Here is a 24,360-nt window from a genome sequence, read left to right as displayed (position 1 = left end):
GGTTTTAGGCAAAACAGCTGTGAGACGTCAGAGATAGCATACACCTTATCGCTATTTGTCTGCCATTACTGGATATCATACAGGTTCCCATAAAATTTAGACGTCATAAAACAAAATATCTCTGAGGCCACAGTACATGTATGTATGTATGTATGAGTCAAAAGTTCAAGCCGTAGCCAGGTTAGCCTGGATTAGCGATAAGGTGTATTGTAAAGATACATGAATGTGTACTGTTCTATGGTCGGGTTGTTGTCTCTTTGACACATTCCCCATTTGGCATAATATTTTCCATTCCAATTTTATGTATATGAACTTAAATAATATTTTCAAAATGACATTTTAAAATATATATTTATATATATAAATTTTATGTATGACAAATGCATGCAAATGCTAAAGTTTTTCATCTTTGGTGTATTCATTCAATAAAAGGTAAGACAATTAGATCATTTTGATTGAATAATTCACATGCTTTGAAATTAAACCATGAATGAAGTGCTGTGGAAAATACTAGAAAGTTGTGCAAACATGTACACGTTTTAAAACAATATATATATATATATATAAGTGCCTATGAATAGCAGCACATAACATACAAATCTATGAGAGTGTGGATTATTCAGTACAGAGATTAATTCAATTACACAAATAAAATAATAGATTGCCAATATACATGTAGCTAACAATGTAATTTTAAGACACTATTTCTAAGTATGTAAATATAAGAATGTTTAAAATATTTAAAAAATGATAAAAATAAACGCATTATTTTGCTAGACCAACTATGTTATATGTATAATTACGTCTGAAATATATATGTTAGAATCAGAACAACGTCTGGTCTCTAATCAACGTCCAAATCTGGCGTCACATTCTCAAATCAATGTCCAATATTTAAACCCTCTAATCAACGTCCAATGTGACATCATGTATTGCAAAAACTATGTCTGATTGATTTTAGTCGTCTTTAATCGATGTTCAATATCAATTAATAATAAATTACTGAACTTAATTATTTTAATCACATGTTTTGTAGGGTTCAAACATTTATACATACTTTCCATACAGTTTTTTTCAACCCAAAATAGGTATCATGCATACATGTATCAAAGTTTATCTTGAAAACAAGTTTATCGAATCAATCTAAAATAGTAGTGTGTCATACATATTCATATTAATAAATGACATGCATGTAAGTGGATGTCATGGAGAAAGCATTGTAACCTAGGCTAACGTAAAAAAATCCAAACGACATCTAGAGGGCATTATTCAATCTTCAACAATAGACAAAATGAAGAAGTACATATACTATAGCCATTAAGTATCATAATTCAGACTCTGTGAGATATTTTTCAACAAATTTCTTACTGGTATTTTTACACCTGGAGTGAAACATCATACGCAAGAAATTGGCATTATGTTTTATGTTGTGCACAACTGTTATAGGTTTAGTGCTCACAAGTTTAACCCAGACATAATGCTTTATTGGCCTGTAGTGCATTGGTTGGTTTTCGATGGTGAGGGCCCTCATGGGGTTTTTGATTATGTGATTACTTGGCCGTTTTTTTAATGATTATTTGATTATTAAGCCAAATATTTCATGATTATTTGATTACCTAGGACTGTATTTTTAGTTTATGATTATTTGATTACTAAAGATAAGCAAATATTTAATGATTATGTGATTATATTGGCAAAAAAATGGTGATTATGTGATTACTAGGACCCCCCCATGAGGGGCCTCGATGGTTAATGTCTGTCATATTTGTTTTTCAGATTTTTATTTTTTTTCATAAATAAGACTGTTAACTTTCAAATTTGAATTGTTTACATTATTCATGTCACACCAGATCCCTCTATTTTCATGTAATCTCTAAAATTCAAAATTGATAGCACAACCTGTTTACATATTTAGTCTAGGTCTAAAAGTTTCAGCTGCAGTCGGTTCTTTTAACTTTGTTTTCTGTGTCCAAAACGGATGTTGATTAGAGAAGCTAAAAATTGGACTTCTATTAGAGGAGCCAAAAATAGACGTTGATTAGATTGAGGCATAAAATTGGAAGGAAATCATATTGTGACGTCAGATTTGGACGTCTGAATCCAAGTCTGGCATGTATATATATGTGAAAAGGTATTACCAGTTCAGAATAATTTCTACATTATTAGGAATATACATGTATGTATCACAAACCTGAACTCATGCTTGCCAGCAAAACAGAGAATATAATTAAATTAAGGATAATTTGATCTTACCAGACTTCTCATTTTTTAAATTTTTAATGCTTTAGGGATACCCATACATTATTTTCTGTGGTGATGCTTGTAACACAGTGGTAAATATTTTTGCAATTTGTTTGATTTAATATTTAGAAGTATGTCTGTTAAAAATATTACCTTTCCTAAGATCAACATGATCAAGTATTGCAAATTATGTAGAATATCCAATTATGTTTAATGGCATAATGACATTATGGTAGAATTGAACATTAAGCATGTTAAATGTGATAAAAATTAGAGGATCAGGTACTTGAATACATGTACAATGTATATGTATACATATACTAGTATTTATTGTTAACCCTGGCCTCCTTTAAATAGAATAGACATAAAAATTATCATTAATTCAAGCATCATTTTTTTTAGCTGGAAATGCAGTGAAAAGGTACAAAGAGTATGAACAAGATGACAGTGCAAGTACACCAAAAACAACAAAATGGAGATCAAGGTACATGCATGTTGTATGAATATTATTTACATTTTACATGAATCATCCAGGTGTACAATCATTTGACATTTTGAATCATAGTTTTATGGGTGATTGACTTTATAATTATATAATACATATAGATGAACATTGGTTAAGTTTTATAATCTGATTCTCTATGTACATTTGTGCAAATTGTAATGTCTTCTTTTAATGTTATGTTTTTGGTGACAGTATAAGTGACTGATTCCTAGCTTTCTAACATGTCTTATATAAAATAGAAGACATTGTATGATTCATGTGATTGCCATGAGACAACTTTTGACAACAGACCAAATGACACAGAAATTAACAACTATTGGTAATCATATATCTTTCAACAATGAGCATTTTAGCCCAGTGTTCTGAAGATAACAGACAAATTAAGGACATTTAAACAGTAGGCCTCTTGTACAATGATTTGAGACAATGTGGCTGCTTCTAAGAATTTAATCAAGCCAATTGTATAAGCCGAAGGTCAAATATATTTACTTTGGAAATGTTAAAGAAATGTACATGTCTGTCTGACCGAGTTCAATTTGGTTAATTAAAATTGGTTCATTTGTACTCTGTGCTTATACTTGTCTGTTTCTTAGTTACATTTGTACATGTTATTAAGCAGTAGGTCAATTATATCTAGTGTTCAGAACATACCTGGTTGACAGGATTGATCTGGGGAAAAAACAGGCAAGACAATTTGGTGTGTGTATAGTGACTGTTAAGTCTCAAATATCATTTTAATAATTCCTGGTATTTTTATTATAGAATTTCAGAAAGAAACAGTGTTCCAGATTTTCCCCCAAATGATGACTTGTCCTATGACAGTGAATCTGATCCTTTGTTTCATGGAGATGTCATTAATGAGGGAAGCGATAACTGTATAACTGAATCATTTGAGACTGAATATGGCACTCAAGAATTGCAACAAATCTTACAGTTGGATAATATAGAGACGGAAGATATGGAAATTGACACTTTTGATGAAAATGAGTCTGCTTCAGAAAGTGATAGTTCAGAGGAAGAAAGCACAGCTAATTATAATACATCAACAACAGATGAAGAAAAACACGGAAGCAGTGTTCCTTTATATGTTTTGCCACCTAACGAAAATATATATTCATCAGATATTTCGCATAATGAACATTTGCTTTCCCTCTGTGCATTTTCAACAAAAAACAATTTGTCTGGTACAGCCTTTTGTCAGCTGATGAAGTTGATTAACATTCATCTACCTGAGAAAAATTTATGTGAAACAAATGTCAATAGATTAAAAGAGAAGTTTGGATTTGGAGGCAATTTTATAAAATATTATGACTATTGTGATATATGTGGTGCACTCTTTCCAGAGGATAAAACTCAATCTTTTTGTGCAACACCTCATTGTAAAGGGAAAAGGTATGTTGATGATGAATTGAAAGGTCGAGGAAAAAATTTCTTCGTCAGTGGAGATTTAAGGTTGCAATTAAAAGAAATTTTGGAAAATAGTGAAAATTGGGAACAAGTCATGACTTCATTCAGAAGAGAAAATGTTAAAGATGGCATGCATGATATTTTAGACGGGAAAAAATATCAAGAGTTGAAAAAAAAGTGTAAAAAGTTTACAGTTACTTTGACTATGTTTACAGATGGTGTTTCTTTGTTTAAATCTTCAAAAATTGCTTTGTGGCCAGTTTACCTAGTAATTAATGAATTAAGACCACAATCAAGATTTGTCAAGAAGAATATGGTTTTATGGGGCCTATGGCAGGGGCAAGGAAAACCAAAGATGAACACATTTTTCTTTCCTTTTGTCAAGGAAATGATAGATTTGTACCACATCGGGTTGACAGTTGAAACATCAACAGGGCAGCAAAAGATTTATGTAATTGTCAGTACTATGACAATGGACCTTCAAGCAAGGGCAGGTGTCTTTAACATGACCCAACATAATGGTTTATATTCGTGTATATTTTGTGAAGAACCGGGACTAGTTGTTAAAGTAGGTAAAGGTCATACACGTTGCTTTCCTTATCGTGAAGAAAAACCAAAGTGTCGCTCCAGTATTTCTATAGAACAAAATGTGTTGAGTGCTATTGAAGCGAAAAAACCAGTATATGGATTTTTTGGAAGGTCTATCATCAAACATCTCCCATTTATAGATTTTCATGAAAGCTGCACAGTTGACTATATGCATGGCTTTTTACTTGGAATTACAAAAAAGTTGTTGAGTTTATGGATTGCTGGGTCAAGTTATCAAAAACCTTACTTTATTGGACATAACCTTAAAGACATTGACAAAATACTTAAAAATATTAAGGTGCCTTATTTAATTCATAGAATTCCTCGAAAAATTGAAAACAATTTAAATCATTGGAAAGCTTCTGAGTTTAGATCTTTTCTGCTCTTTTATGCATTACCATGCTTACAAGACTTTTTGCCAGGAAATTATTTGGAACATTTTGCGTGTCTTATTGAAGCTACATTCTTGTTGCTGCAGGAGAAAATTACACCAAGAGACATTAAAAGAGCAGAATTACTTCTAGATACATTCTATAAGTGTTCAAAACCACTATATGGTGATGCTATATGTGGTCTTAATGTACACAATATAAGCCATATAATTAAACTTGTAGAGGATTGGGGTCCATTATGGACATTTTCATGTTTCTCTTTTGAATCTTTCAATGGAGAAATATCAAAATCAATACATGGGAAAGGAAATGTTAGTGGTGAAGTATACTGGGCAGTGCATAGTGAAAAGATAATTGAAAATGAAGTTAAGCAGCTAACTGATGGTAAAGTAAAACAGCTTCTTCAAAATATATTGAGACACAATAGAATAAGTTCAAATGATAACTATGAAATAGGAGATCAGTGTTATGTGATGAAGCCTTTGGTAAAAGTTCTAAACATAGAGGAGTCTCTGAAAGAGCAAATATCTGATCTTTTGAATACAACTGTTGATCACTTGCAAACATTGTCATTTTTTAAGGCAGCAAAAATCCGGAGAAATAATTTTGTATTCTACAGCCAGTCATGTGGAAAAGTGAAACAAAGGAACTCCTACACTGTTCTTTTGCATAAGGAGTATAAAGCTTGTGATATTGTACAAATACAATATTTCTTACAAATAAAGGAAAAACGGAAAACTTTTGCAGTTGGTAATGGATTTATGAGGGTCGCTAAAGTGTTACATGGACGAGTGCCTAGTATTCAGAAGATTGAGTTAAGAAGGTAATTTTCAGCATTTTTGATTGCATCTTTTCATACTCACCATGTTTACTACATTAAATTAAAATAAGCCAGAAATGTGTCAAATATAGTCACTGCTTATTTTTTATCCCACTTTAATTATATGTCATTGGAGAAGGGCAAGGGCCAGGACTATACATATGATACATGTGGGTATGGCTTTTTTTTTTTGAAGATTGTGGATGTTGTGTATACTCCGGGATCGGGTGTTTTTTAGCTTGGGATTTCCGAATCTACCCTCTCGGATCCGTCTATTCTTTTTTTGAATTTCGGGACCTCAGGATTGTGTGTTTTTAAGCTCAGGATTTCAGGATCAGGGCCCCTCCTACCCTCCCTCATATATATATATATATATATATCTACAAAGGATACATGAACATTGTCTTGAAGAGTAAGCATGGTAAGGGCTGAGAGAAAGGATTTGTATATTCAGATTTCAAATAATCAACTTTCGTCAAACTGTACATGTATGTATATTTTGATGAATCAATGACAACCACTGAACTTCAGACTTCTGACTTTGAAACAGGCCCATTATTAGGATTAACATTCCCGCCGTGTGATGGTGTGTCATCAGAGGCAGAAGAAGGGGGAGGCCCAGGGAATCACTGAAGCATATTAACCAGAGCGGGCCCCCACTTTAAATTTCTGGATCTGTCACTGGGCATACTTAAAAAAACATGCAGTACTTATTATTATTTCTGTCATTGAAATTTTAATACTCATGATTAAAAAGAACTTCTTTCAAAAAAAAGACTTTATATTTTATTAATATGAATATTTAATACATTCTTTGACAAATGTTGTGACTAGATCAGGTGGTCATATTTTTAAAGATGTTTCTGTATATGTTTCTGGTTTTAACTTCTTGTTAAAACATGTAATTCTCTAAATATTCATCGTTTTTGCTTGAGATATCATATTGAAATCAAAAGGAATATAAGTATACTGTATAAAACCATATATACATTATTATGAATCTTACGATATTTTTGTTTATTATTTTTGACTAGTTAATGAATTAATGTTATATATTTTGTAGACAGAACCTTGTTATTCAAACATCATTGTTAGAGGAACATGTTGTGTACATGGAAGTAAACAAACAGCAGATAGTTGGACGATTTCCTAACTTTGTAGAAAAGGACTGATGTGGATAGTTAAAACAAAATAACATTTTTGTACATGTATGTGTATATGATTGACATTGTATTTTATATACTATGCTGCTAACTTTTAATAATTTTATGAATTTCATACTCTGCGTTATACTTGTATTGTATACGAGTGATTTAATGTATTTCAATGTAGTTAACATTTTATTATTATACATGTAAGTCTGTTTATGCAATATTGTGCATGCATAATTCATTTGTCAAAAATTAAATACTATAAGGTGTATACTGACTTTTGGAATAAAGTATCATATTATTAAAAGTAGAAATGATTTATATTAAAAAAAAAAAAGCAAAGCAAACAAGAACGTTAACTGTAAGAATAAAAGATATTGTAATTACAATTGATGAAATTTGATTATTTATGTAAAGTTCTCATAATAGAAAATATCTGCATTTATTCAACTTTGTTTTATTTATAATGTATATAAGCTGGAGAAAATATAAATTTATGAATATGTATAAATATATATTGTGCCTTTCTGATAGTGGAGATGTTAAAATTTGTTCAAAGATGAATATATTTAAATATATTAACTACATTCACAAGTGATTTAAATTATATGTACTGTACTTCAAAATATTTCAAACACCTAGAAATTTTCTGAAATTTTCTAAGTCCAGATTGCTGAAAATTTTCTAAGTCCAACATGCAAAGAAATTTCTAAGTCCAAATTGCATAGAAAATATTCTAAGTCAATTCCAAGTGACTCGGAATGATTTTAGAAAATTTCCGAATGATTCCAAATGCTTCTGAATAGGTTCCAAGTGGTGAATTTTCCAAGTCACTTGGATTCCAAGTTCTTCCGTGTATTTCCAAATGCTTCCAAGTAGTTCCAAATCAGTTCCAAATTAAAATTACTTCTCACTTGGAACTCCTGTGTACGGGGTATAAGTGCTGAGCCACTCTGTTTTTGTTAGATGTATTTCTATCCATCTGATGTGTTAAGCCTTTTTCAACTGATTTTTATAGTTCGTTCCTATATGTTGTACTGTTACACCACTGTCCAAGGTTAGGGGGAGGGTTGGGATCCCGCTAACATGTTTAACCCCGCCACATAATGTATGTATGTGCCTGTCCTAAGTCAGGAGCCTGTAATTCAGTGGTTGTCGTTTGTTGTTGTGTTACATATTTATGTTTTGTTCATTGTGTTACATTTGTCATTTAGGGCCTTTTATAGCTGACTATGCGGTATTGGTTTTGTACCGTACGCGTACGGTGACCTATAATTGGTAATTTCTGTGTCATGTTCTTTCGTTCTTATGTTGTACTGTTTCACCACTGTCCCAGGTTAGGGGGAGGGTTGGGATCCCGCTAACATGTTTAACCCCGCCACATTATGTATGTATGTGCCTGTCCCAAGTCAGGAGCCTGTAATTCAGTGGTTGTCGTTTGTTGCTGTGTTACATGTATTTGTTTTTCGTTCATTTATTTGTACATTAATTTGGCCGTTAGTTTTCTCGTTTGAATTGTTTTACATTTGTTATTTCGGGGCCTTTTATAGCTGACTATGCGGTATGGGCTTTGCTCATTGTTGAAGGCCGTACGGTTACCTATAGTTGTTAATTTCTGTGTCATTTGGTCTCTTGTTTAGAGTTGTCTCATTGGCAATTACACCAAATCTTCTTTTTTATATATATCATAGAGGGAAATTTTTGTTTACTTAATCTGAGAATGGAAATTGGGAATGTGTCAAAGAGACAACAACCTGACTAAAGAACAGAAAACAGCCGAAACACTGATAAAATTTGTCGTCTTTGTACTGTGTATTGCACATACAAAAACATTGCGGTATGGGCTTTGATCATTGTTAAAGGTCGTACGGTGACCTATTATAGTTGTTAATTTCTGTGTCATTTGGTCTCTTGTGAAGAGTTGTCTCATTGGCAATTACACCACATCTTCTTTTTTATATTAACCGAACAATAATTAATCTGCCCCGTCATTTTTTCAGTACTGCACGAGATTTTTTTTCTCGCTGAACACTTCGAAGTAACAAGAGTCACAAGAACAGTCATTGGAACTTTATATAGGGGGAGGGGGTCTATATAGTTCAAATGAACTCGTAGTGACTCAGTATTAAAACATCAAAGGATCTTATTTTGCCGCAACTGTGAATTAAAAAAATCAGAACTCGACTGGCTCTCTCCAACGTAAATTTCGTGACACCCTATGTTAATTTATAGTTATTAAACCTGATTATTTTATGAGGCGACCATTTTACTTTCACAGCTGGAGAAAAAGGGTTGTGGTTTTTTTTGCATCAAAAACAAAATTCCCCTAACGTGTGTATACTACGGCAGACACGTGGAAAAGCCTTTTTATAGAAGTTTTTTTACAACAATAACTTAATGATTGATTGATTGATTGTTGTTTGTTTAACGCCACATGAGCACAACAAGGCTATATCGCGGCGAGATATCATTTAATAAATTGTTTCTTATCTTACCTCCATTTGCTTGAAATAAAATGCTCAAATGTGATGGCGACCTGATCCTTCCAAAATCAAAATGAAAATGAACAGGTTAAAATCGTGCCATATTTATCTCGATTTAGCTGAAAACTTTCCCGTTGCTCGCCTTAATTTAAAACAATTTGTTGCTTTATAAAACAATATATCGAAGAAAAAAAGGCAATTTATTATTATTGCATGATATTTTTATTGACTTATGAATTAATCTTGTTTTCTCGTTTTGATAATTTGTCGCGTTATTTAAAACGATTTATTTTTATGGCGATAAAAAACAAATCGGCTAAATGCCTTGTTAGGCATTTTGTCGAAAAAAATAAATCGCAGTAATAAGAAAAAAAAGGCAATTTATTATTATTGCATGATATTTTTATTGACTTATAAATTAATCGTAATTTTTTTTCTCGTTTTGATAATATGTCGCGTTATTTAAAACGATTTATTTTTAAGGCGATAAAAAACAAAGCGCCTAAATGCCTTGTTAGGCATTTTGTCGAAAAAAATAAATCGCAGTAATGAGAAATAAAGCATTTTCTCGCTAAAAGTTATATCGCCATCTTGGATTATAAGTATTAAAACGAGGGTAATATACGCTTCCGTAAATTTGGAATAAACAGGAAGATGTGTCTTCTTTCTTAAACAAAATGAGAAATTTACATTGGATTAAAGCAAATGTTTGGAAGTAGTTCTTTTCACATTCTATTAGAGAAGATGGATCCTTCTGACTGGCATCAAAGATTGCTGTTTGCATGTTTTTTGGATTGCATATTCTGGTAAGTACAATCTGATATGCTCTTTTTTCTTCAACATATTGATGAAATGATTACAACATTAAAAATAGCTTAATTTTTATTTTTGAAGAGTAAAAAGAATTAAAAAAACTACATTCTAACATGACGTCCTTCAAACGCTTTGAGTACACACCCGTGGTAAAATATGAATATATTGCCAGTGCTGTTCCGATTGTACTCCCACGTCATATGCTTTTTTATGAATGAGATACCCGACGTCATAGAACAATGACGTTAGAATGTAAGCATTTTACGGGAAAATACACGCTTGTGAATCCGAAAATCATCACAAGGAAACATACACAAATGATGCTAAAATGTGGCAAAAGCCCTTTATTGTACATCATATAAGACATATAAATAAATTATCATTCAAATTCATCCAAAACTGTCTAAATACATTATTTTAAATAGTTTAAGCATGTCACTAATGCAGTTTGCTCCGTTCTTTTACGCTAGTTTATTAGTGCGTTTATTTATGGGAACGGCAAATATTTGCCTACACCTAGAGCGCTTCGATCCAAAAGAATTGCCGTATGTGTCCTATCAGAATCGAAATAATTCATGGGGCTTGAATATATCTAGATTTTACCACGGGTTGTCCTTTTATGCCGATATTTTACCCCTCGCTATCGCTCAGGGGTAAAATATTTGTCATAAAGGGCCAACCCGTGGTAAAATCACGATATATTCAAGCCCCCATGAATTATTTCTTAATTAAATACTTAAGTATGCAAAATATTTCAGTTTGAGTGATTTTCAAAGCTTTACTTTTATTTTATGCACTTTAGATTTATTTAGTCTTAATATATATAAATCATGATAATTATAACCACACATTTTTAGGAGTAATCATTTAGCTTCACAATTCCCCTTTTCTTGATTTTGAAAGTAAGACAGTAGAAAAAAGAAAAAGAAATAAGCAGTATATGCATAATGCCATCTGTTTTTTTTTTATTTTCAGATTATAACAAGGGATGCATATCAAATCAGAAGAATCCACCATCTGAAGAAAAACTAAGCAGTAGTAATCGAGAGGGAGGGTTCTGCAGGGGTGGACCCCCCCCCCCACATTTTTTGTGGATCAACCCCTGCTGAGGTCATCTTTAAAGGTCAAACAGAACTTTTTAAAGTCCAGCTGAACTTTTATTAGTTCAGCTGGACTTCTTAAAGTTCAGCCGGACTTTGTAATGTCCAGCTGAACTTTATAGAGGCCATATTTTTTGCCAGAAATGCCGGCTGGATTTTTTGTCAGACGTACTTTTATGAAAGTTCAGCTGGACTTTTTGAACCGGACTCCTGCTAATTTAAATATTTCGAGCCGGTTTACGGCTAATTTCGCTGAAAGTCCAGCCGGGTTATCCATTTAAAGACATTCAAAGAAAAGTCCAAATGATTATTATAAGTACGGTTCTCAGTACGGCTGCTGTCCAGCTGGAGTACGTGTCATGTTTTTCGTACGGGGAGTGTCATCATGGTCAATGAGTCAATACTCAATCCAAGTAACAATATAAAAGACAGTTTTCAACATGGAGCCTTAGCTCACATGGAAAAGCAAGCTATAAATGGCCACACAAATTACTATTGTAAAACTATTTAAACATGACAACCAACAGTCCAATAATCTATATAAAAAAAGTAACACCTATGAACCACACCAGCAAATGACAACCATCTGACTACAATGTATAAATTGTATTTACCAAGATGCATTGACATATAAGCATCATTTAATACAAAATGGACCACAACATGAATCTGTATTCCTGGTTTGGGTACAAAAACTGTATGATAAATGCTACCAATTAACTAGCTAAAAAGTACCTTCCAGATAATTTGTTGCATAGTAAAATGCATCTTTGCAGTTTACTTCTGTTCTTTTAAGGGTCTCCAGTGAAAGCAGAAAAGTTACCAACCAAGAGAAAACTTGCACCAGTTTATCTGGCTGACCCCAGACCATTGAAATACAGAAACTGCCCGGGTTACAATGACCACATCAAAAACACAGTTACGAACTTCTGCAGTGTATCTTCAATGGACTTGTCCATAAGATACCTGTATGAAAAAGCTGATATTCAGGTAAGTGTGATTGTTTATTATAATTGTATAAATATATCAACATTAACAGTTTAACAGAATAAATAATACAATAAATATAACATATCATATATTATATATATATCTATATTGGTAAATTCATTAATCTGTATGTACAAATGTATATAATAAACACTGACCCTCATATCAACAACATTAAATATATTCATAAATTTCATTTCTTCCATTTATATCATAAATCACTTCATTGCTTATATTATTTTCAGGCAGCAGCTAAAGATCATGATTATTGTACCATGCCTTTAACTGAGCATTGGATTGATAGAGCAAATAAGGTATTAAAAACTGGTTTAATAGATTTGAATCACAGATTTGTTCAAAAATTGAGTTATTCCCCTTTGTCCTAGAACTATACTAAAAATGTAAATTAAAGTTGCCAAGGAAAAATGACATAAGGATGCATGAAGTTCATCAATTATTCATATGTTGTATAAATTTACCTAATGCTTAACAGACGAAATAAGAAAGGGTTTTTAATATTGTCATTAAGCTTTCCTATTATGTTCTTGAAAATGCTTTAGATAGTTTTACGTTGGTAACTATTTGAAGTCTTACTTAAATTTAGATATGTACAATGTATAAACAATTATTTTCAAAAAGCAGTACACTAAATTAAATTATGTAAAGTTTTTCTTTTCTTAATTTACCAGTTCTTAATATTAGAATCAATCAATCAGAATAATTTCTGTTTTCATATAGGTAACACAATCAGATGTGGATTTGATTGAGAGGTCTACCCGCCTACAAAGTTGCAGTCCCAAGTGGTTAGAAGAAAGAAGAAGGAGACTGACAGCATCTACCTTTGGAGAGATTTGTAAAGTCACTTCAAGACGGAACACTAACAAATTTTGTCATTCACTTTTTTATGGCTCAAATATTCAGAGCAAGGCACTTAGTCATGGCAAAAACTATGAAGCTAAAGCATTGAAAGCTTTCAATTTAAAATTTGATAAGAATGCTAAAAGATGTGGTTTTTATGTCAGTATTGATATATCTTTCCTAGGTGCTTCACCGGATGCCATATTTTAGAGGATGGTAAATCAATTGTTGAAATTAAATGCCCCTACAATGGAAGAAATGAGGATGTTAAGCCTGGTCCAAATTTCAAATTTTTACAGATGGATAGTAATGGCAATATTGTTTTGAAAGAGAGCAGTAATTATTATGATCAAATTCAAGGGCAGCTTTTTGTCACCAAAAGATCTCTATGTTACTTTGTTGTTTATACATTATGTGATTTGTTTGTACAAAAAATCAGCCTTAATGAGGAGTATTGTAATAACTGTCTTGTCCCAAAACTGGAGTCATTTTACCAAAGAGTTTTCAGACCATATGTTGCTTCAACATTGTAAATTTGTAGTAAAAATCATATGAAATTCAATTAAAACAAAGTAATACTTTCAATACATATTCACTGGTAACATCTAGTTAATCAATTTGTATGGTTACAGTATTCAATTTGTAATTTGATAAAATTGAGAATGAAAAAAACATGTACAAGATTATTTTTCTAAAATACTGATTTGATTTAAAAATTAATTGCTCCTTTAACATACATGTATTTTTTCTTATTAAACAAATATCTTTAAGTTGTTTGTACTATGACGGTTTATATTTTTATTTAAAGTTTCTACCTATAAAATCAACCAGAATGATAAAAAAAAATCCCACAAAAAGGGACAGATAACTCTTTTAATTCCATTGATTGAACTGTTATCCCATTATACTTTTTAAGGTTAAGAATGACTAACTGGATCAAGCAAAATATTTATATAAAATGAAAGAAGAAATAAATTATTACCTTATATAATGGAAGAGCTAATTCTTTAATTTGCTAATCCCAATTATTCAGTATGTATTAAACAATTTTGAAATGCAAGATAATTATTATAACATGCAATATTTGTATAAAACAGTCAATACTAATTTTTGACGTACATGCTAGAATCTCAAACATGTAACTTTACAATTTTCATTTATTAAAAACAAATAAATTGATCGATGCTATAAAAAATTTTATTTAGTGATAAATATACCAGTATTAAGTTGTTTGAATAATTTTAACTTTTATCATTTGGGCTTTACATAATATAGTTATATTATTTACTTTGTGTGATCTTTTTTTTTCAATGGAAATAAATGTATAAAGTCACATTGTGTTTTCAAAACATCAAGCATTTCTGTGTACAATATTTTTTCTGAAATTTGAAATTGCAAAACAAATAAAAACAATTTTTGAACCCAATTGCAGCTTTGACTTACAAATTCCATGTTTTAATATTTTAAAACTTTTTGTTAAACCTATAACTCTCTCTATGTGTATTCGCTTTGAAGCAACTTGGGCCTTCTATCATGAAGAACTTCAGCTGGATCTAACTGAAATTTACCTTTCAAGAAATTTGGTATGTTAACTTGAACCCTTGATTTGCAAATAGATCTTGCACAAGTATACCCCTGTCTGCCATAATGAAATCACCTTTTTCAAAAGATTGTGATGCAGGGTCAAGTAGATTCGACTTCTTAATAATTTGCCTGTCAGACGCAGAACCGCCATATGAATCTGATATAAAAGTTAAAGCACGTCGTGGACTGCATCCAATCATGGCCTTTAGTGTGTTCTTGTGTTTATAATTAGACCAGGTAGCACTCTGAGACTCTACATTTGATGGTCTTTCTATAGGTATTTCGGTAGCATCCATTATCACTCTGGTTTTGGGAAATTTTTTAGAGAAATCACTAGGCATGGTTTCTTTTATTATTTCTTGAGAAGGCCAAATGTTAATTTCTTTAAGCTGAAAATACAGGTAATTAATCCAAGTGATGATGATCCTAGAAACTGTGGATTGTGAGACTTGAAATAGCATTGCCAACTCAATATCCTCTTTGTTTTGTTTTGATTAAAGTCATAAAAAGTTGATCAATAGGATTGAGTAAAGTACACTTAAATTCAAGTTCAAATGCACTTGGTCCAAGGCAATGAAAAAACATCATGTAATGGTCAAAATCTTGAAAACCAGTATAATAGTTGATAATTTTGTTATCTTCTTTGAACGATTCTATTGAAAATTTACCAAATGATGGAATGTCACATTGGATATTTTTGCTTTGCTGTGAGGATTCATTAAGATTGAATATAATGCCAGGACTCTTGAGCTTCTTTTGTTGTTTCAATTTCAGTTTCATATTGGACATCTATAGAATCATCATTAATTAAATGTGGTGTTAATTGCTAGTGAAGTATCAGATCTACTTTTAAACCTTTTTGCTCTTGAAGACTCTTCATAGCATGTCTTCATAAATTCAAACACAGAAGGAATAGCATTTTCTGTAAGTCTGCAGCGATCACCTGCAAAAAAACAATGCATTTGTTAACATCAAATATGTATAGGAAGATGTGGCATGAGTGTCAATGAGTCAACTTTCATATCCACTTTGAAATTCTCAACATTTTAAAGCTACAAGTTTAAGTAAATGCAGTTGTGAAACAACACATTTTAAAAATACTTTGACCTTATGTAAGTTCATATAAAAATAAGAAGATGTGGTATAATTGCCTATGAAACAACTCTGCACATGTGACCAATTGACATGGAATATGAAAACTGTAAACATGATAAATATTTGATGATCATGATTTATGTGAAGATGTTTTTTTTTGTTTTTTGTTTCTATTAGCATTCTTATATTTTGTTACTTTTTTTTTTGCATGGTAATTTGAGGCTTTAAATACTTGTACTTTATAGGTATTGTATAGACCCTTGTCAATATTGTTAAACAGCAGTATGTACATGTTGACAACTGGATGTGTTGGGTAACTTGTGTTGTTGAGTTGCTGTATTAAAGATGGATAGAACATTTTTTCATGTACATTTGCTGTATATATCATTAATTTTCAAATTTAAGGATTAAAATAGAAGTAAACCAATCTAATAAAAAATAAACTTCCAAACAGCTCATAAGATTTTTCTTTAGAAGCCTTGATCTGTTGATTTCATTGTACAGGCCCGTAGCCCGGAATTTCCAAAGGGGGGTTCATTGGTCTCAAAAACTCGACTTTAACAGTCACAACTCGAACAGAACGTTGACTTTAACAGTCATTATTTGTTTTCAAGGGGGGGGGGGGGGTTCGTCGACCCCCCCCCTGGCTACGGGTATGTCATAAATCCATGAAATTCTTAAGATTTATTGTAGAATCACAAAATGTGCTTTTTTAAGAGTTCTACGGGTGTGTGGTGTTATATTTTTTTTTATTAACTGTCAATGTGTAGGTCTGTTTTCAAGCAAATAGTTTTTACATGGATTTTAAGAATTATCAAAAATCAAGACAGATTGCTCTGTATCCCAATACAAACAAATTACTAGTATGACATTCAATTATTTAGTTTTAAAATGATTATGTTCACCAAACAATGAGTTTATATCATAACATATATAGAAATAACAATTACAAAGAGGGAAAAAAGTAAAATAAGCCTGAGCATAGTACTATAAAAAGGTGTTTATACTGTATATTACCTGTTATAATGATTTATTTCGTATGGTATGGACATTTTCTTTTTAATTGACTTTTTAACTTTGAAAGTATAAATTATTCTTTTTTTATAGGTCTACTACATAGTTGATACAGTAGGACAGGCTACAGAAATAAGAAAACTTGCCTCTCTCATCAGCAATAGTGTGGCAATTCTAAAATTTCAACATGAGGCCTACATCTGTACATAGCCTACAGAAATGAAAACCCCTTCCTCCAATTATAGACACTCCTTAGTAGAATCGTTGTTGAATTTGTATTTGAACTACTTTTTCTTATGAGTATATGACAGAAACAGACAATACCATGCCACCTATCTGGTATTACTATTAAAGAAATTCTATGAATTTTAAGTTCCCATTCTCTTGAATAAATTTGTCTGAATCAAATGTTATAAACCTTATATGCAATGTTAATACATGTATATGCAATGTTAATACATGTATATTCAATGTCAATACATGTATATTCAATGTTAATACATGTATATTCAATGTTAATACATGTATATTCAATGTTAATACATGTATATGCAATGATAATTACCCCAACATACAGTGTATTATTTTAATTTTAGTTTCTTGTGTACAATTTGGAAATTAGTATGGCGTTCATTATCACTGGACTAGTATATATTTGTTTAGGGGCCAGCTGAAGGACGCCTCCGGGTGCGGGAATTTCTCGCTACATTGAAGACCTGTTGGTGACCCTCTGCTGTTGTTTTTTATTTGGTGTTGTTGTCTCTTTGACACATTCCCCATTTCCATTCTCAATTTTAGATCAAGTTCGATATTGGGTGGCGTCACTTTTACTGTTCATGAGTTATTAGATGTAAGACGATGTGGTACGAGTACCAATGATATAACTCTCCCTCCAAGTCATAATTTGTAAAATGTAAACATTTACAGTTCAACGTGCGGCTGATACGATGCTTTTTGTCCGCAATTTGCTTTTTGTCCGCTTTTGCTTTTTGTCCGATAATTTTGCTTTTTGTCCGACACTTTTGCTTTTTGTCCGTTGCTTTTTGTCCGTTTTGCTTTTTGTCCGATAATTTTGCTTTTTGTCCGACACTTTTGTTTTTTGTCCGTTGCTTTTTGTCCGATTTGCTTTTTGTCCGATAATTTTGCTTTTTGTCCGATAATTTTGCTTTTTGTCCGACACTTTTGCTTTTTGTCCGTTGCTTTTGGTCCGTTTTGCTTTTTGTCCGCTGATTTTGCTTTATGTCCGATATAAAAACGTGCATAGTTTTGCAGGTTTTATTTTGAACTTCGAAAAATCATCATTAGGGTATCTTATTTAAAAAGAAATATGTCTGATTACCTCACCTACCAACTAAGATGAGGGGGAGGACAGGGGGGTACCCTTCTCCCTTCTCCCACCCCTCTTCTCCTTTATCCTACCCCCGTTCTCCTTTCTCCCATTAGAATAAAACATCTCCTTTTGAGATATTTTTTCTTGAAATATTAGAAAAAAATTTAAGAGGAGAGATATTTTATTTTTTCTCCTTTCTCCAACTTTTTCTCCTTTCTCCCAGCCTTCCTCTCCTTTCTCCTACCCCCTTTCTCCTTTCTCCCACCCCCTTTCTCCTTTCTCCTACCCCCTTTCTCCCTGTCTCCCTTACCCCTGTCCTCCCCCTCTAAGATGGCCAACATGACTGAAATAGAACATACGGGGTAAAATTAAAGTTTTGTCTTGAAAACCATGAAAAAGAGAGAAAATCTGACAACAGCAGGATGTTGAGCTCTACCAATTGTCAAAACTGTCATGACGTCCGAAATTGGTTTCTATTCTTTAACTATATATAGTTCGCCCCAAACCAATGTTATGGAACTTAAACGCAATGCTTATTACCACACATTCCAGATCAAGTTTGAATTTTGATGGAGTCACTTTTACCGCTCTAGAGTTTGGAAATGGAAAAACTGCTGAACTTTTTATATCCGTTCTTTAACTGCAGTTTGCCTTAAAAAAATGGCATGAAGCTTATACGCAATGAGTATACCACAAAACACAGGTCAAGTATGAATTTGTATGGCCTCACTTTTCCTCTTATGCCCTATACATGCTATATAAATGGGGAAAATACTGACTTTATCGTTTGTGTTTCTTAACTTAATATAAAAAAGAAGATGTGGTATGATTGCCAATGAGACAACTCTCCACATGAGACTGAATGACACAGGAATTAACAACAATAGGTCACCGTACGGCCTTCAACAATGAGCAAAGCCCATACCGCATAGTCAGCTATAAAAGGCCTCAAAATGACAATGTAAAACAATTCAAACGAGAAAACTAACGGCCTTAAGCAATTTTTTTGAAACTTGTGTATAAGTTAGATCAAGTACACATGTGGGTAGTGTCACTTTTGTCGTTATCAAGTTATGTCCCTTTCTAAAGTAATATGCGAGCGGGGGCATTATCTGTGTTCCATGGACTCATTTCCCATTTTAATATAGGATTAATTGCCCTAAAATGACAAATTGTAAGCCTACTATCTTGAAAATTATAATAGATACAGAAAAACTAAATGGTTATCAGCAAGATCAGTTCTACAAATGAGACAACATGATCGAAGTCGTTAATCGACTCCTTAATACAGATAATGTCCATTGATGATGATTTTGACCATTTTTTTTTTTTTTTTTTTGGGGGGGGGGGGGGGCTTTTTTTACCTGATATCTTGGATTGTAAATAACAAGAAAACCTAAGGTCTAACTTTTAATCATTGTAACAAAATTCAACTGATAAATATTAATATTTTTACAAACGTAGATTTTATTTGTTTAATTTTTAATGTTTTTAAATTGGCATTTTTAGGGGACATAGTGCATTTTTGAAATAATCTACATGAACTTTTGCCATCTTAAATTTTAGCAGAAAAACGCATGGTGACCCTATGGTATCTATTGATATTCTCAAAGCATTTTCTTAAAGCTATCTTCTCGCATTTTGTTTTCAATTCTATAACTTAGATTAGCTTCTGATCACATAATGCTGTTTTTCTCCATATAATCCATACAAATACCGCACTGAACTTAAGTACGTCCATTATTCATTTTCCATTATTCAAAATTCAATAATGAATAATGAAATAGTTCATTATTCACTATTCAACGTTAAATGTTGAATAACGAAAAATGAAATATTTTAAATTTCAGCATTCAAATTGAAAAGTGAATCATGAAATGTAATTATATTATTTGACTGTGACACTATATCCCGTATTTCATAATTCGTCATTTTCGTATGATCTAACTAATTTTCAAATTAATATACAATTTTGTAAGAAATAAATCAAAATACTATGTGAAATAATGCCGGATCTTTTTAATTTATTTATTTTGTTTCGGGGGATAACCTAGTGGGTTTTCCTAACAATTTTCATCAGAAATTCCTTGGTTTAATGTATGAACGACCTGAATACCAAAACATATATAAAAATTAAAATACTAAACATTGTCTTTTTTATTTTCACAAGATCTTTGCTATTCTTAATCCTCTGATTATAGCTATAAGATATTGATTGTGCCGCAATGACCATTAGAGGGGTTACGGAGATTTAAATGCCAAAATACGCGTGAAATTAAGAAATAGCCAATTTTGAATAATGAAATGGATATTTTGAATAATGGAATGGACTGCTGCGACCCTTCAGCCCCTAATAACAGATTATACCTTATGACTCATTCGAAAGCTAACGTATTGCTACATGTACATGTTTTTCTTAACTTAATATAAAAAAGAAGATGTGGTATGATTGCCAATGAGACAACTCTCCACATGAGACTGAATGACACTGAATGACAAAACTGGTACATGTGTACCTTATACGTCATTCAAAAGCGAACCAACAGAGAAACAAGAGATAAACATGTATACAGCCTATAGCTATACAAAGAGGAATAAAATGGTTACAGACAGTATGTCCCGCATTAACCATTAGAGGGGTTACGGAGGACGTAAATGCCAAAATACTTCGTGTGGAAAAAAAGCGTTTGTAAACATTTGTTTACATTAATTTCCGGACCTATATGGCCAGTCTAGCTATGAAAATACGGAGAGTCAAACAGTAACTAGGCCATAAAACATGTAAAAAATAATCTCCATGTTCTTATTTACCGTATTTGAAGGCTAAATTAGTACTCAGCTGTCTAAAATGAATTTTATTGCACTATAACTTTCATATCCACTGGGTCCAAAATACGAAACCAAACTCCTTACTGTGTATTGCTACCTTATACGTCATTCAAAAGCGTTCCAACAGAGAAACAAGAGGTATATAGCTAGCGATCAACAAGGAGCCTTTAGATAGGAAAAATGCTAAATTTGTTGTTTCCGTTCTTTAACTTTAGTTTGCCTCAATTAAATGTTATGAAACTTATACATAATGCTTAATAGGGTCACAAAACGGTCAAAACTACTTGAATCCTTCATCTATATGAGGAAGTTTACTCAATTTATACAAAATAAAAATAAAATTGGTGGTATATTGGTATTACGTCGGCGGCGTTAGCATCATGGCAGGGTTTAACTTAAGGTTCATGTGTACCCATTGGCTAAAATGGCTGCATTTTCACCTCAAAATTTACTCTGAGTACAGACAAACCTGTGCATCTGGAAAAATTTTAAGGCATAGCATGCCCTAGATGACTAGAATTCAAATGCATTGTATAATTCAGAAAGTTCATAACTTAACTGGATTTTGCAGTGCACTTTATTCGTCCCAGCAAAAGATGATAAAATTAACAAACAGTTGAGTTTTGCTTGATACTCCGGTACACAGTTTAAATTATTGTCAGGTATCTATTGTTCATCTTTTGTCCATGGATATCAAACAAAAAGCTCGCTTCAATATTTACCTGTGGGGAAGATCCCAAACCTCTTTCCCAACATAGTTTATTTTGGAACCTTCTGGAGGAATGAAAAAAGTGTACTGCAAAAGTTTTTATTTTTCTAAAACATAAATTTACTTAAAACTTTTCCAGATGCACAGGTTTTCTGCACTCAGAGTAAATTTTGAGGTGAAAATACGGCCATTTTAGCCAAAGGGTCCACATGAACTTTAACGGTCGCCCAATGCGACTAGATTTTCGGCTGGGCGAATTTATTTATCATCCTGATTGCCCAGCTTGCGACAAATACTATTTTGCATTGAATCCCATGTCTATCCTTTCCCCCGCGATATAATAAACAAATAAAATGCTTTGCTGAGCGCAGCTGGATACGATCGCAGATGTCCAACACTGAACAATTGGGGCAAAAATGGACACAATATTCGTGCTTGATACAGGTCTGAATTTGGGTTGTTATTAAATATTTGACACACAATAGGTTTCTGACACAGGGTTAAAATTTATTGGCCTGTTAGTTTTCAGATGAATCGACAACCTAAAATTGGTAATTTTAAGGAATTTTTTCAGTTTTAGGTTATTATCTTGAAAATATTACAGATAGAGATAAACTGTAAACAGTAATAATGTTCAGCAAAGTAAGATCTACAAGAAAATCAACATAACTAAAATTGTCAGTCGACCCCTGAAGGAGTTATTGCCCTTTAATGTAATTTTTTATCAATTTTTCGTCATTTTTTGTAATCTTGTACAAACATCTAGCTTCTTCTCTGTAACTACGGAGACAAATTTAACCAAACTTGGCCATAATCATCATTGGGTACATATTTAGTTTCAAAAATGTGTTCGTTGACCCTGCCTTACAACCAACATGGCCGACATGGCTAAAAATAGAACATAGGGTAAAATACAGTTTTTGGTTCATAACTCTAAAACTAAAGAATTTAGAGCAAATCTGACAGGTGGCAAAAATGTTCATCAGAAATGGGATTTATCTGCCTTGAAATTTTCGGATGATCCGACAACCCTTGTTGAGTTGCAGCCCCTAAGTTAGAAATTTTACGGAAATTTTGCAGGTTTTTTTTGTTATCTACCTAAAGGTATCATTATAGTATCTAATTATATCCAATATCTAATACTATTAATTATATTTTTATTCAATCTAATTAAAATATTGATCTCTGATTACGTTATACTACATATGAGTAGTATAACGTTATCAGAGATCAATATTTTAATTAGATTGATTTTTATTTTAACTTTATTTTACATGATTTCCAAACATCAGTAAATACAGGTGAGCGACACAGGCTCTTGAGAGCTTCTAGTTTTATATGTTTTCAAAATGTTCCAAATGTTTTCATTTTTTTTATGTTAATGATTTTGTGGAAATGAATTTCACGAGAATCTGTCTAAGAGTTTGTATGATTTATTCAACTTTTTTCTTGAAACCAGAAGCCCATGGCGTACAATAATTATCGGGATTTCAAAATGTTCACGATTAAATTCACATGACATGCGACGATATAATTTAAACAAAAAGAAATAGCTCATTTAGCTGAAAACAGTATATCTTACACAAATATGTTCCTGTTTAGAGTATCTAATTTTAACGGTCATACGTAGAGTAGCATCATTAAAGTATAGATGTCAGCAGTGTTTAATAAATCGGGTGTGGATTAAAGACTTTGAAAGTGGGGGTTAGGGTAAAGCAAGCCAACATTTGAAAATACTAAAAAAATAGGTTTTGTGTTTACCATATTTGAAGTTCGTTAAAGGAAGTGTGCTTTCTGTCCCCTCCACCCCCTAAAAAACTAACCCGCCTTGCCAAACGGTTAGGTGTGATTCATGTAAATGTAGCTGTACTGTGGAGCCTATGAAAATACAATCCAAGTTTACATTTTAATAACCGAAAATCAACATTTTTTTCAAACTTTGTTTGTTTGTTCTGGGAGCGAATCTTGGTTCATTTAAAATATAGGACAACAGAGTTGGTGTATGTGGGTTCGCTTCTCACCCTAAGCATTCATTTATATCAGCTGGTGCAAAGCAGGCAGTTAAGCTTAGTGGTCCCACACTGACTTTGTTGTTTCTATAAAAAAAAAATCAGGCGGCCACAGCTAGGTCTTGACATTTTTTTCTTTTGAATACCTTGTACAACAAAAACATGGTATAATTGTGAAAATTATACCATAGATAGCTATGGTATAATTTTAGGTTCCATTGTACACCTATAGGTTTATATTAAATTTAACCATGACTGTATGTCATTTTATATTTTAATATTTTATTATGAACAATACAAAGATTTTTCATCCCCAATCAGACATCTTTAAACTGATGTAATTAAACTCATCTTTCTTTAAATTTTATAAATAAGGCACCAAAAGAAAGAAGAAAGATTAATCTTTGAAATTGTGATAATTTCATTATGACATAATTATTAC

At 32.1% G+C, this 24,360-nt stretch overlaps 1 protein-coding gene, 1 long non-coding RNA gene and 1 pseudogene across 2 annotated transcripts in view; 2 read left to right on the top strand and 1 right to left on the bottom strand.

Moving 5' to 3' along the window:
- The window catches only part of LOC143071015 (uncharacterized), an 87,912-nt gene extending 74,271 nt beyond the window's left edge, over positions 1 to 13,641 (top strand). Inside the window, exons 4-6 of the mRNA XM_076245107.1 lie at positions 12,297 to 12,490; positions 12,736 to 12,804; positions 13,229 to 13,641. Coding sequence (XP_076101222.1) covers positions 12,297 to 12,490; positions 12,736 to 12,804; positions 13,229 to 13,558 — 593 coding nt within the window. The 3' untranslated portion in view covers positions 13,559 to 13,641. The remainder of the gene's footprint in view (positions 1 to 12,296; positions 12,491 to 12,735; positions 12,805 to 13,228) is intronic.
- Positions 404 to 7,549, top strand: LOC143070962 (uncharacterized). Its single transcript, XR_012976765.1, has 4 exons — positions 404 to 432; positions 2,644 to 2,725; positions 3,509 to 5,956; positions 7,017 to 7,549. It is a non-coding gene; the product is annotated as an uncharacterized LOC143070962 (long non-coding RNA).
- A 1,014-nt stretch (positions 13,642 to 14,655) lies between the features above and the next one.
- LOC143073498 (uncharacterized) lies at positions 14,656 to 15,917 on the bottom strand (annotated as a pseudogene).
- Between the last annotated feature and the right edge of the window lie 8,443 nt (positions 15,918 to 24,360).

The sequence above is a fragment of the Mytilus galloprovincialis genome, chromosome 1 (assembly GCF_965363235.1).
Source record: "Mytilus galloprovincialis chromosome 1, xbMytGall1.hap1.1, whole genome shotgun sequence".
In the NCBI taxonomy this organism is placed as follows: Eukaryota; Metazoa; Mollusca; class Bivalvia; order Mytilida; family Mytilidae; genus Mytilus; species Mytilus galloprovincialis.
This window is presented reverse-complemented; position numbering and strand designations above follow the sequence as displayed.